Source organism: Puntigrus tetrazona, chromosome 23, assembly GCF_018831695.1.
Source record: "Puntigrus tetrazona isolate hp1 chromosome 23, ASM1883169v1, whole genome shotgun sequence".
Taxonomy (NCBI): domain Eukaryota; kingdom Metazoa; phylum Chordata; class Actinopteri; order Cypriniformes; family Cyprinidae; genus Puntigrus; species Puntigrus tetrazona.
In genome coordinates, this window is record NC_056721.1 from 18,814,693 (window position 1) to 18,830,153 (window position 15,461).

Sequence of the window (15,461 nt, forward strand, 5' to 3'; positions counted from 1 at the left end):
AGTTCAACTTTATAATTAAATGTTAACAAAAAAAAAAACATGAAATATTCACTGTTGGTTGATGTATTCCCTGTTTTTTTTTTTTTCATACTGCCTAGTGCACAATGGCATTCACAGTTTTGCACCACATGTATGTCCACAAGCTTTCAAAACAGGTGCAAACTGTTAGTTACATCATAAATGGCACGTATTGTTGCCACACTCTCAACAGCTCAGCTCAGCTCATACAGTGAAAGGCTTTCCCACACTCACATTTCTCATATAAATCATCCACTAAACATTCAGAATTTTACCTAAGAATAATGACAGAACAAAAACACTCCTGTAACTTTAAAATCAAGACATGACGTCCCTCTTCAAATTATTAAATATATTGCCCATTGAAATCTATTATAAACTGACTCCTTTTGTCCTTGTGAAAGGCTGCAAGATTCCAGCTCAACACTGAAATAGAGCCTAACTAGTTAGATAAAAAATATTTTCCAACAAAACATTTCCAAGAGTAATTTGGGAAGGTTCGTTATGCAATGTGGCACACAAGGTACCCACTGTGCACCAGGACATGTCTGCCTGTCAGCCAGATATTAATCAGACTCCTTCTTTCTCTAAATATTTCATCATTTCAACCATAAAAACGAGTCATTAGCCTTTTTCGCAGACAAGAAGAAATACCTAAATTATTAAGGGTCATTTCAACCATATGTTAATGACCCAAAAGAAAAGTCGTGAAAACTAATAAGACGTTAAACTGTACTGTCAGGGATTGATTTTTTTTTCTCACCTTAACAGTTCTAAGGGATAGATAATCCTCAAAGCACACACTGGTACCTCTTTAAAAACCTTTATTGCACTTCAACCCTTATTATAAATTCATAAGACGAGTGTTTCCTCCCAGGATCATGCTGATGTTTGACCTGCAATGCCCAGTGAGTAGTTTGCACTTCTCCCTGCATCTATAGCTTAACAAGAGCTGCACTGATGAGGGTCCACCTTTCTCCAGCCACAGCTATGCACTGTTTACCCAGCCCGTTGCATGATAAATAAAGGGGTGACTCTGTGAGAACACCATTTCTTTCCAGAGTAGCTGAACCGGCCAAGGTAGACAGCCTTGTCAAGTTTGCAAAGGCAGGAGAAGTCGAAAATTCACCTCTTACCCTCGACACCTTCCAACATGGTACCAGCTATCTGCTTGAAACAGCTGAAAGTTTGTGACTTGGAAACTACTTTTGTGATTGGGAGTAAGGTTAAGGTCTGAAATCATATCCAGGGAATGTTAAAAAGGAGGCTTTGAGATCAGCTTCAAGGAATCTCTCCGAGATTAAAGTCAAGGCTTTGCTGGTTCCAGTTCAAGAGCAAAATCCTCAATAAATATGCTACGTAAACAATACCATAAATATCCTTTTGGGTGGTGAAGATTAAAAGAGATGAAACATTCATAGCATTTATCTGATGATGAAGAATCCCGCTTCACTTATCAACATTCAGAAGGACAAAGGCACATACTTGGAGCTCGGTCGCAAGTTATTAAAGCCAGAGGAATTACAGACATTATTTAGTGGACTTTTGAGATGGGATGCAACACCCCAGCCAGCACTTATCTGTTTAGAATGCTGAATTTAACCTCGAGGGAGCGAGGGTGATGCCATATCCAAGCCGCATCCTCTATAGGTTCCCTCAGGAAATTCACTCGAATCCAGACACAAGAACGAAAGTTTAAGCAACAGTGCCCGCAAGACCTACGATATGGAGGAGTTGAAACTTGCTGAAACCTTCATCTCAACTTCAAGTATGCTGGCACAGAGTAGTTAAAAAGCAAGAAGTCCATTCGGTAAAGGTTGAAGAGTTTTTTCTGGTAAAACGGACTGATATTGTCGAATAATTTGGCAGCCATGTCACCGGTGGTCCTGGTGCTTTTGGACGTGGTCGGGAATTTGACCTCTCCTTCGGCACCTGCCAACTTCAGGATGTAGCGGGAATCTTGCGCAAGAGTCTCATACTTACCCACCACGTCATAATGAATCAAGCAAGGGTGGCAAAGCGAGTGAACCCTTTCCCAGTGCTCATTGAATGGTTCCTCTCTCTGAGTCTGGGGGTCTACTAAATAATACACAAATTCCTCGAAGGAGACGTCGTTGCCTTTTTCCAGCGCTTCAGGCTGGGGGTCCGCACGATGCCTCCGGATGATTTTGGTCCCGTAGCGTTTATGGAAGGCTGTGTTGTAGCTGCGGGTAAACTTGTTGCGATATGCCGAGACAAGTCTCTCGAAGGGTTCGCGCACAAAGACGAACTTCAGATATGTGCGTAAGCGCTTGTTGATCTCAGCTGTGGAGTACTCTGAGAGCGAACGCAGGTTGCCCGCTACGTGAGCCTCATTTGCCGGAATAGCCAGTGGTTCGCGATAGCGTCCATCTCCTGTTAGCACCATCAACACACGTTTCCAGTTTGTACACGCCACTTTGGGGACATAGCAATACAATAACTTGTGTTTATCGTCCACTATGAGGTGGCGGAGGTCCTCTGGGCCGAGTACCCGTCTTTTGCGGGTGTGGGTGTGACAGGTTTCCTCCAGGAGTTCCCTTCGACCCTGCAGAGTGGCCTGCACTGCAGACTGCTCCAGCTGGAGGACAGGAAGAAAGAGTGTAAGAGGAAATTTGAATGAAAAAAACAAAAAAACAAAAGTCAAATGGGTTCACAATCTCATTTTTGGGACAACTATTGCTTTAGTCTTTTCTTCTAAAACCAAATATGGGATTTCTTAACAGTGCATATATGGTAACCACAGATTGCACTACATGCAAATACACGTATTTGCGTGACTTTATGTGATATGACAGTTGCTCTTTAAAGGAAGTTCTTGTGAAACCATGAGACACATAGCTGCTATGGGAGGGTAACGGTTTTGCCTGGGGGATGAGCCACAGATGGGTTTGATAAGGGCAAGAATATAATAGGATTTGATGAGCTGGTAGTGTTTCAACTGGAAGGATTTTATCTAGATGTTCCTCTCAGACCTTTAAAGGGATAGTTCACCCAAAAGTGAAAAGTCTGCCATCATTCACATTTTATCTTTCTAAACCCATACAACTTTTGTCTGTAAAACACAAAAGCACCCTTGTTGTTTTCTTTAAAAAAATTTATTATGGTGCACAAGTTATGCAGAATTATCTTAATATACTATGTTTGCCAATTTTGACAGACCCAGTTATCTTTTACTTTTATTATATAAAAAGAGCAGCCAGGATTTTTTCTTTTCTCACCAGAAGAAAGTCAGTCATGCAAATTTGGAAAAGCATGAGTGGACTAAAACATTTTAAATTAAATTATGTACTACACTGGCACAGTTGTGATGCACATAATTTCGTTTTGTCAGATGGTTTGCATGTGTCTCTATGAGATGATGATTTTGTAAAAATAAGGTGTTGGGGGTGACTGTATCGAGCCACTCCAGGAATGTTAAGTTGTTATTTTAGTAATTCAACTTCCACTGCTGTTAAAATCTGTCCCTTCATCACCAGTGGCCTAAAAAAAAACGCATCTCGTTAATCAGAACTATCCTTCACCCCAAATTGCTTTTAAATGTATCAAGTTTACTTTGTCTTATTTAATAATCTCTAACTTATTTACTAACTGTTGATCAACAACATTTTAATGATGTCATTGCTGAAATACATACCTGGTCATTTTCTTGTAGTGTCTGCAATGGACTTCTTCCCGATTTAATTGAGAAACTGTTCGGGCCCGAAATCTGTTCAGAAGCTACAAGCACAAAACAAATGCAAAAGATGAGAAATTGCAACAGAAAGATAATGGCTTTAAAAGAAAAACATTTAGACATTCATTAAAACATTTGTTACTTAAACATTGCTTAATTTTATTGTTATTACATATGGTCTTTGAAGGTTAGAACCCCTACCCCTATCCCCTATTCTTTAAACTTCGGCGTGCATCTCGGATTGAGAACTGTAATTTATTCAGCAAGTGCATTAGCTTATATTAAAGGAACTTATATTCACCAGAAAATCATAGATACTCAAAGGTGGGTTTTTGATGCCGGTTAAAGAAACCACATAGCAACCACTGTGAAGGCCTTAACGACCACATAGCACTCTCTTGGCAACCACTCACAACATCCCAGCACTGTGTCAGTAAGTTCTACATGTTCAAGCAGCACTCAGATTTCCTCAGAAAGAGATTCTTTGGGGTTAAGAGACTCGTGACCTTGTGTGGAGAGAGCAGAGATCAAAGCGCTTTGTCTGAATGATCACGTTATTGAGCTATAAAAGATTAGAGCTGTTAATTCTCAGCATATGGGTACCAGCGGGGTTCAGGCTGGTCCACAATTACTGCCTTCTCTGACTCCTGCACCTAGCTGATCGGCCATAAAATTCCTCCTTCACATTTGCATTCTCTATAGGAACAGTCTGTTCTCTTCAGTCCAAGCCACTTCCCCCATTTCTCCCCTTCTCACCCACTCACACACACACTCCTTCAGTCTGTGTTGGGGCCCTTGCTGCTAACGTAAGTGATTGGTTTTGCACATGTGCCAGCTAAGTCAAAGGGATACTTTAAATGCTCAGAAGAGAGCACAAGCTAGTAAGTCACTGAGTACACTGAGAGAGTGGAGTAAGCAATCATGGCAATAAGAGAAAAAGGCACTTTCAGTTAATAGCTTCTAAAAAGTGTTATTTTTCAGTAAATGGTCACTAAAATAAGGTGCTTAACCCCCAAAAATGCTGATCGACAATCTCAGAAGGACAAACTAAAAACATTTAAGATTTGAGGGAACTTTCTTGCCTTTTTTAATATCAATAAACACAATGAGTATCATAATTTAATTTAAAATGTTTGCTTAAATCAGATAATTTATTTAAAAAAAAAAAATGCTTAAAAAAATTGTGGTAGACTAATTTTTACCATATCTGTGGAAAGTGTTGAAAGACTATGGATTATATGAGGATCAAATGGAAAATGGAAGGAAAGAGGAACATGAAATAACATGGAAGGGGCAGAAAGAAGGAAACGGGAAGGGGGTTGAGTACATATACAGACCTAAATCTGTGCTATGGAGGCAGGCACTGATGGCTTTCCCAGCCTTTACATGCACTTATTATTCAACTGGACAGATGGATAAATTAAATGAATTTAAAACTATAAATAAACAAAACATTTACATTTGATGACGTCTACAGTGAATGTTAAGTCTAAACATGCTTATATTTGGGCTTATTACTGTATTACAGTTACAGTAAAAAGCGAAAATGCTTAAGGATGAACATACATATAAGTTTTCAAAATCAGCCAGAACATGAAAGCAAGTACTCTCTAAACAACTAGTAGAATCTGAACAGCTAGTTCACTTATTAGCTTTGTATAATAATTAGGCTGCAAAATTAAAGCATGTGAATATTAATTAATTCAATCATGAAGATGTTGCTTGGTAACCTTCGGGGAGCATCTAGTCATAAAACGTAATTAATATTCATGACTGCTTAATTCGCCAGATGATTAGCACCCACTCAACAACGTCTGCCTTTCAGCCAATACTTTAGACCTGCAGTGAATACATAAATAAATAAATAGCATAATGTCTTACACATAAGTGAAATATTTGAAGTAAAATATGCCCCTATTTGTTTAAAAAAAAAAAAATCATATTTATGACCCACTGAAGTTGGTCTCCTCACAACAGATAAATGTTAAGTGTGCAAAAAAAGGAAGTATATAGTGCTACCAAAAACTATAATCTGTTATCTTTGCCATATCAAAGCTGCCATTGTTAAATTACGTCTTTTCACAATATACTCCTAATAATAATCAACAGATGAGAATCTTCTTTAAAAAGGAAGTCTCAAAATGTCTGCAAGAGGTGTCTGATTCACAACCACAGAATGACGTGCAAGCTAACTTCCTCTTGTGACTTGTTTTTTTTAACAGGAACATGTAACCTGTAGAGAATTGCTAAAACAAAACGAAAAAAAATAAGGTTGAATGATGACTAGAAACATGCAGTATCACCCAAAGAAATACTAAATGATTTACTAAACATGCCCAAGCTACTTGCTAGATAAAAAGCACTAAGTGGCTTCCAAAGGTGGGCAACAATGAGGTCTCTTTTTAACCTTGTTAGTATGCACTATGAGTGAGGTTCCACAAGTCAACCGAGGCCAGGCGGCGACAACAAAGGTTGTTTGCTGGAATGCTACACAAGCTTGTGGCCATTTATGTTGGCCTGTGAGGGTTTATAGAGGACAACACACAAATCAGCAGGCTTTTATCAAAAGTTCGCAAGGTAATGGGCAGGAAGCCCTCCTGCGGCGCTGCAACTGCTCCCTTACTAATCGAATTCTGCTCGGCCTCGTGTGGAGAGAGTCTTTTGTTCTATGCAATGACTCTTGAGTTTTTGTTTTACTCCTGAAAATCAAATGATTTATCTTCTCAATTGTCTTCTCAGCTGGTGATCTCGCCCCTATAGTCTAAATATAATTAGCCTGCGGTACATGGAAACACATTCAAATGACTTTGAGGATCACGTTACTCTGGATGAAACAACAGTGGAAACATAAAAGCTTGTGCTTCCTGGACGCTCAGGAAGCATCATATATGCGTGTCACGAAACCCATCAGAATTAGAAGTGAAACTAGTCTGATGATGAAATCAGAACGTTTCACAAGTTGTTCTTGTTCATGCAAAATGTGCATTAAAACCATTTGCCACAAGTCTTGACTCATACACATTTTCCCAGAAATTGCTTCAAAAAACAATTTCCCTCAACACAAGAAATATTTCTTGTTATTGAAATCATGTTATTCATATTTTTGCATTTTTACAATCACTAGATCAATTTAATGCATCCTTGCTGAACAAAAAAAAATCATATCAACATCAAAATTTTATATTATAAAGATTTATGTATAATGTAGACCAGAACATTTCTTTACATTTCTGTGAAACATTGATTTTCAAATCATGGTGGATGTTCCATACATAAGCATCATATAATTCTATGAACTGCCTAAAATTGAGGCAGTAATGAAATGTTAAGCTACGAAACAAAAACAAACATGACTGAGAATTACTGATTTGATCAAATTACAGTGCAAAATTATTCAAACGCTTGGGCTGAAATTCTAATGAATACCTACTGAGACCTGTTTCGGTAAAAAGGGGTTTTACGTAGGGGAATCGTTTTCTAACTAAAAAAATCATTTTCCTTTCTGCCCCAAGCACACTGGGAAGTAGATCTCCAATGGGTGCCTTAATATGCCATAAAGCAAAATCCATTACCAAGGGAGGAATGTGCTTAATCAGAGATTTGGATAAAGTTACGTCCACTCAAAGTGGCACAGTGCATCCTGCTGTACAGTATTCCATTCATAGCATGAGCTTTACTCTCATAACTATAGATGAAATTGAGAAGAGGGTAAGAGATGCATATGATATGAAAAGGTGAAGAAAGACTGTGCTTCTCTTTGTCTCTTCAGAGCCTCAGCGTGAGGGTGTCACTCAATCCCTGACCAACTTAGAGTCGTAACTGTTCATCCCAAATTCCAAAATTCCATTTTAGGCTAGAAATTTCCCCTTATATATGAAAAGGACACTGCTCTTTTCTCTTTCCCAGTCCTGAAGCGTGAACAAATTAAGAGAAGATACAACAAACTTGCGTCCCTCAAGCTGTTCTACATCAAGAAACTCCTTCTCTCCGAAACCAGTGCCAGTGTTTGGCAATCAAACAATCAGTTCGTGTCCTTTGCGTGATTGGTTTATTCTGTCTAAATCTCTGACAGCTTGAAATCCGTCTCCAATCTCAGCTGTCTGAAAGGAAGAGCCAAGGATCAGGAGGGCTGGCGGGATGCTGACCAATGCCCTGGCAGCATGTTAAATCAAAAGCATCTTGTGCGCAGTTCCTCATAAAATATAAAACAGGTCTATTGGGAAACTTGGCCTCGTAGAACAGAATGACTCCCAGAGTTATGTCATTTTATGGGTAATGCAATGCTTAGATAAACCAGCGATGGCTGATGACGCTATACCAAACGCATGTGCCTGAAGGATCCTGTCAGAAAGTGGTTTATAAACCGTTGAAAATGTATTTATCTGTACAAGAGAGCAACAGAACCATGCTTTTCAAATCAAACATTTAAAAGGATACATCAACAAAAAAATTAACTTCTCACCTTTATGTCATTCCAAACATGAATGACTGACTTTCTTCTGCAGAACGCACACACAAGCATGTGTAAAAGTCTTTTCAGTTTTGGCTAAACTGTTCACTCAAATCTGTTTTATAGGATTACTCTAAATTCAAAATTATAATAATTACTTAATAATAATAATTACCCACATGTCATTTCGAACTCGTAAAAGCTCTGTTCATCCTCGAAATACAACATATATTTTGGTTAAAAAGCCATTGTTTCCCAAAATGAATACCATTATTTTTATTTTCTTTTTGCATATTCTCGCTGCTTCATAACATTACAATTGAACCAATGATGGCAAATGGACTATTCTGATGATGTCTTTCATACTTTTTAATGGACCTTGACAGCGTTCATTACTTGATGATTACTACATCACAAACCTTCCTAACATATCTTAAATTGTGTTCTGAGGAAGAACTACGCTTTTACAGGTTAGAGCGACATAGGGGTAATTGATTGCTGACAAAATGTTCATTTTGAGGAGTGACCCTTTAAGTCGAAATTCTCAGATTGTAGTGTCCCAAGTGGTTTATCAAAAAAATACACAAAGCTGATGCCAACATGTGCAGGCATAATCACTTCAATTTACTACAACTAGAGCTTAAAATGTGTAAAAGGCACATAAACAATTTAGGAAACAATTTAGGTTGCATTAATGGAAAAAATCCAAAATCCAATTTGACCTTCAATCACTTCATAAAGTGCCTCAATTTTCAAGGATAAAAGAGAGTTCTGCTTCAAGGCCTCTAAAGTAATGAACTTCATAAACTTTTCCGACAGGCTCACATATGAAGGTTTGCTTGATAGTAAAGAGTGAGCTCATGTTTTACAGCCATGCGGTGTAAATGCTTTGGAACAAATTATCCATGAAGAAATGAACACTGTATCCCTAATAATTAGTTGACTAGTTGCACAACTAGTTGACTATTTCTTATCACTTTCACTTATTGTGAAAATCTGCATTAAGAATACCTAAAACCACTTTAAAATTACTCTTGAATATGAAGTTTTACAAGAATGAATTGTGAGGGAGCTGAGTAAAATGCTCAACTGAGAGTAATCAGACTGTGTATGTCAAACTAAACAAGCGAAAAAAGAACGCAACGTGTGGCAAATTCAGCAATGTTGCTTCTGTAAACACGGACAGCAGAAAGTGATGGTGGTCAGATAAGCAATGAAACTGCTGCACAGTGTTAGTATTATCAGAGCAGAACAAGAAGTGTACTCCCGTACTTTAAAAAGGACAGACACTTCGTCTTATTTTCAAATTGCCCACAGTGGGTATGGTGGAGCCAAGGTCAAAAATATGACCCTCAGTTACTGGAAATGTTCAAAGGTCTTTTAACAAAAGTTCACCCACAATCCAGCTGAGTTTTCGATCTGTGCTCTGACTCACAGTCACTTACTGCACAGAATGGGAAGCGGCTTCATATGTTTCTCATGGACAAACCGCTAAACTTTCATTAGTTGTACCTCACTGGTTGCCTTTTGGCTGGACAAGATTTCTTGATGTTGGCTTCAGGTAAAAAGAAGCATATCAGTGAAAGAATGAGGGGAAATTCAATATTTGATAATTAAAAAAACGTTCCTATTGCGAACTTGATCACAGGATAAATGCGCCAACACATGAGGATGGTTATCAAGTGGTTTTGTGAAGAAACATACATAAACAAAAAAGCCATTTTAAGGTAATTACTGATAGCTGCTCCAAGTATTAGGCCAAGACACCTACAGCGCATTACTTTTAAGATCACTTTACTGGAACTACTTTTTAAATGCAAAGAGGACACAGTGGTATACAGCAGAGCCAAACTTCCTGTAAAGTGTTGAAGGGGTGTGGCTCAGCAAATAACCGTCTATGTGCCAAAAAAGAAAAGCTTTAAGCAAATAATGCACAGTATGGAAATGTGAGCCTACAATGAGTTTAATCACGTTTAAGTCTATTTAAAAGTTTCCCAGTTGACTCGTTAGAATGAGATGAAAGGAATAGTTCACCCGAAAATGAAAATTCTTTAATCATTTACTATATAATCTAGTTGTTCTAAAACTACGCTAAAAATGCTAGGTTAAATACAACCCAGCACTGGGTAAAATATAGATACAGCCAGTGATTGGGTTGTTTTGACTCAGCGGTTGGATACTGCCCAGGAGGTTGGGTAAAACGTATAACTCAACTGTTGGTTGAAAACATCCCAATCACTTTGATTACCTCTATTCATCAAAATATCTCCAGAAGAAAGATACTTGTGCAAGTTTGGAACTAGGGAAGGGTGAATAATGACAAAAAAAATCTTTTGTATGTGTAATCCAGTGACTAATTTGTATTACTGAATAAGTCCCACTGAGAGCAGCGTCTTCAAAAATGCAGGTGTGGTCTAAAAACACCTGTTAAGGAGAGACAAATGAAGGATCACATGATGTTCTTTTACCATAGATGAGCTATTTGCCTCTGGCAGGAGGACTTTCTAAGGTCAGCTCCTGAACTATTATTGAGCAGCATGTACCATAAAGTTGTTATACTCCTTACTAACAAGCCTAGGCAAGAACAGTTCAATGAGGCCAAATCTAGTCAGGGGAAGTGGATTATTCATTTAATTTGGGGAAAAAAAAACAAAACACCTTCCCTCATTGACGCCAGCTTTGCAATCTTGGCTGTATAATAAAATTTTTAACCAAAAATCTTGGCTTTTGTCGAGGTCTCTTGGGCGAAGAGAAAGAACTAAGGTTTTGTTTACAACATGAAAAAAATAAGAATAAGCATTAGCTATTACTACCAGGTTACCTCCGTTTGTTTCCAAGCATCTCCTCTATAATTCACAGGAAACTAACCATAATCTACATACCTTTTGTGGTTATATACTACACTACCCCATGCTGCTTCTGTTCTTGTCCAAGTGGTTTACATACTCATATATTAGTGTCAAAGCACAGGTTTACCTCCATAAACTGTCACGAATCGAAGTAATCTCTTGTTGAAAAATCTTTCATGGTCATATGAAGCCTTTCCCAAAACTCTGGGGAAAGTCAAAGCCACTGACCTTTAATTCCCCCTTCTTCTCTAATCTCACGCTATCCTTCTTCAAGGTGATCCGTTCCTCTCTGAGGCATCAGGGGAAAGGTTTAAAAGGTTTTGGAATGCCCCAGAGTCTCCCAGTGGGGGCTTTCCAAACATTCCAGGGGCAGTTTTTCTCTCGGTCTGCTTTGTTTCCAGCGGGTTTCAACAGCCGTTTTTTGTTCGCTGTTCTAAACAGGCTGAAGTCCACACGTGTGCACTCTAAAGACAGCTTGATGTCCTTTTTAGAATGATAGAGGAACTGCTTTAATGCTGCATGCATGTCTGTGTCATCTAAACTTTAACTACCTAAGCTTGTCATTTGGAACAGATGACAATGCACTAAATCATTCCCAGTGGGAATTGATGTAGAAAAGACGTGGGTTTGTCTTTAAAAAAAAAAAAGAAATTATGTAAATGAAACTTTAAACATAGAGGCATTCATTAGAACATTTTCAGTGTGGGATTAACTTTCTATTTTCACCCAATTATGACTGGCAGAAATTGCTGTCTTAACTGAATTTAAAATGATGTTACAGCATCTTGATCAAGTCTTGACTAATATTTGCCCACTGGGCTTTTCAGGGGATTTCAGTTAGACAGCCATTGCTTCATTTGTTTGCACCTATTATCAAGAAACTTTTCGTCGACCACAAGTGGACAACAAAAAATATAGGCATAAATGTTTTGAGCTTGTCCACTTTCAACCACTTCCAGAGGTAGTTCGAAAAGGCATTCGATCTTTTGTAGTGTAGACCTAAAATGTGAGCATTAAGGAACATGCTTTGAGTAACCACACCAAAACAATCGATTTAATCCAAACTATGTTGTGTCGCACACAGATTATGATTTAAATTGCTCTTACTATTACCATCCTTTCCATTTGCTTAACTTCCTGCTTACTCATAAACAGCGTAATGGTTTCAGTCATATCCATATTCCTTACTGGCAAGTGTGCCCAAAATACGATGTGAGGAAATCTGAATACAAGTGGTCACAGGAAATGCATTTAAAATGCATGCTTAGACCAATTGTAATCGTTAATGCGTTGCAGCTCATAATGTTACAAGACCACTGAAAACGCATCTTAAAACCAGATGCAAACAAGAGCAAAGATCTCACAGGGTTCAACACAGGTTACAACAGTAATTGCTAACAACTGAAAAATGGGAAAGGGTTACAGTTAAGGGCTGTCGCAATAATCAATATATCGACTTATAGCACAAAATATGTACATGACCTCAATATTTTTTGTTGATGCAATACATTACCCATTATGTTTACATAAGAAAAACATCATAAAAAAACACAATAAACTAAAAAATGTTTTAGCATCCCACTTGTCTTATGCATCTTTTCGTACATAACGTGGTGTAGTCACCAGGTGAATTTTCTTATCTAATTTTCAACAACAAAAAAAAGTTTAATCTGCAGATATGGCATTGTTTAGGGTTTGTGCATACAGAGATCTGACTGCTAAATAGGATTGTGTTTTTCAGCAATAGTGTGCATGCATACTTTTCAGAGAAAAAAAAAAAGAACACAAGAATACATTATTTGTGTATTTGTTTTTTCTCCTTGTAAGAAAATTATGTATTCAAGTTTTTAAGGTAGTAATATTTATATACGTTTTACATTATTTGATCATTTCCATGTTAAAAATGTTAAGAATGAAATGTTGTCAAATGAAAGTGTGCAGGCCTTCTTGCATTCTTATGCTGTTGAACTATGCTCTTAAAGTGACAGTAATATTGCTTATCGCAATTTTTATGGGGCTTTATATTGCGCAACAAAAAGTCGTTAACGTGACAGGCTTAAGAAAGGTTAATTAATTGGCCCGTTTGAGAATAAAACCAACAAACTTTTGGCTATCAATTTAGTCTTTTAACCATCACAATGTGACCCAAGACATTTAGGATGTCCAGACCTGGGAGGAGTTATGGGTCAAAATGCACTTGCATCATCATTGCCCACAGTTAACGTTTAAAAAGGTGAATGTCATCAATCCAAGAGCGAATTTAGGATGCGGTCATGACCTGTTGCAAGAAGTCTGATTTGTAACCTACATTTGGCTGGTGCAACATGTTATCTAACTTCTCTTTTCCACCGATTTCCAACTTTTATAGCAGATATGGATGTGGCCAACACAATCAATTTGTAACTATATCACACACCAGCAAACTAGTGACTGAAATTTATGATTTGTATGTTCTTGCCCCAATCACATACATAATCGCCTCCTTGTCTCATAGTTATGTTTTCTCAGTCAATTGGGTTAGATGTTGCATATTACAATACTTTGAAAAACTCACATGTAGGCTAAATATAACATGATCATTTTATTAGCCTAAGCTTTTCTATACATTTTTATTGTAACTAATGCATCCAGTTCATTCGTTGACTGGACCCAGAAATAAAAACATGCCCAGCTGGCATATGACCGACCTTCAATCTTGAAAAGTAGTTGAAATAAGGTCACTTCTTTTTCAACGTTGATACAAAGTTTAATGTATTTAGCATTTACAGTGAACAATGCTACTAAAATGGATGTCTGCAGTAAATATTTCTGCATATGTAAACTGAAACTTTTTGTGTGTGTGTGTGTGTGTGTGTGTGTGTGTGTGTGTGTGTGTGTGTGTGTGTGTGTGTGTGTGTGTGTGTGTGTGTGTGTGTGTGTGTGTCAAAACCGAAATAGTACAAGCTATTACGAGTCAAACAACTGACATCCGATCATACGAATCGAACACGTCCAATTTTGCGAAAACGATCTAGTTCATTTAAAAGATCCGACTCAAAAGAACAAATCATTAACGAATCAAACATCGCTACTTTAAAACTCACCTGATCTTGAGATGTTCTGGAAGTATAATATAAGAATGAAAAACGAGCCGACGCATGTCGCCAGAAACATCCGACCCACTTTGGGCTTTATCATTCTGATACTCCTCTAACGGACGATGCCTGACTCTCGCCCGGCGACGGAGGTCCGAGAAGGGCTGTTGTCGCCGAAGAACAATCCTAAAAGCGTCTGTCCAACGGGTTCCTCATTTTACAAAGAAACACAAAAAGAGTGCAGAAAACAAGTCGGCGTGAACTAATTCCGATACACGCTTTAGCCGCAGCAGTCCGTTTGTCTAACGCTACCCTGGAACAGACCGCTTTATAGTCGGGTGTTACAGGAACCATTCACCCAAAAAAACCTCACGGGTCCGACTCAGCGAGCCTTCGCTTTCCAAGCGGTCGCGTAAATTACGAAAAGAAACCCAGTCCATTGATCACCTACATGTCTTCGGTACGTCACATGTTGTCAGTTGAACACTCGACTTCCCCTAAGATGGAAGGCATTGTATCAAACTTTGTATGACGTCACGCCCACCAGCATCTAGCTGAATGCCCAGGGGCCCCTGGATGTGACGCAACAACTGGAACCCCTCTAGAGTGCGAACGTAAAACGTTTTCGAACGTTACCGAATAAAAGTAAAGAGACTTACGCAGACTTAAAGTACATTAATAATTTGCTTTCGCGTAGTTAAATAAGACATATCTCATCTAAACTATTTTTTTTTTTTTTTATTCTGTTTAAACGTTGCCGCGTGTTAACAATATACGCTTTTATAAACGTGTGCATATACCATACTATGCTATGTGATACTGTACAAAACTATACATGTGTCAAAAGCGGTATTTGTACAAACGTTGTGTTTAGCGACATCTCGTGGATAATACAGGAACATTCTGGCTGACTGCTTTTAAACTAGGAATTTCCAAACTTTAAGACCTCTTTCATAAATAATGAGACAGATGCTGTGCACTGCACAAATCGGAGCGTTGCATTTTAATCCTATTAATGCAATGATATACTTTATGTTTACATTATTAACGTTGGCTAAGTCAAACTTGCGGATTAATTTTTAATTAAAACTTTAGGAGGGACAATAAATAATAGCTAAACTTGAGTCAGTGTAATATTGCGTTTTAACACTTGTGCGTGCTTGCTCTAGACCGAAGTGTATACTGTTTTTAGGTTCATTTGAGGTCTACAGCAATGTGGTATGTGAATTCTCTTGAGGTCGTGGTGAATTGGCCTTGCACAGCCTAAGCACAGCTCCCAATACTTAACTGTACAGTCAGCAGAGAATTGTTTCAATGATAAGTTATCACTGTCATCCAGCCACAACTTCTGTTCACCTCACAAAGAAAAGCATGTA

At 38.1% G+C, this 15,461-nt stretch overlaps 1 protein-coding gene across 1 annotated transcript; it reads right to left on the reverse strand.

Moving 5' to 3' along the window:
• Positions 1–64: 64 nt before the first annotated feature.
• On the reverse strand, positions 65–14,601 carry si:ch211-236h17.3 (carbohydrate sulfotransferase 11). The gene is made up of 3 exons (XM_043224665.1): positions 14,095–14,601; positions 3,674–3,756; positions 65–2,617 (listed from the first exon to the last, which is right to left on the reverse strand). Exons 1-3 carry the CDS (start codon positions 14,186–14,188, stop codon positions 1,772–1,774), a joined length of 1,023 nt encoding a protein of 340 aa, XP_043080600.1. The 5' UTR covers positions 14,189–14,601; the 3' UTR covers positions 65–1,771.
• Between the last annotated feature and the right edge of the window lie 860 nt (positions 14,602–15,461).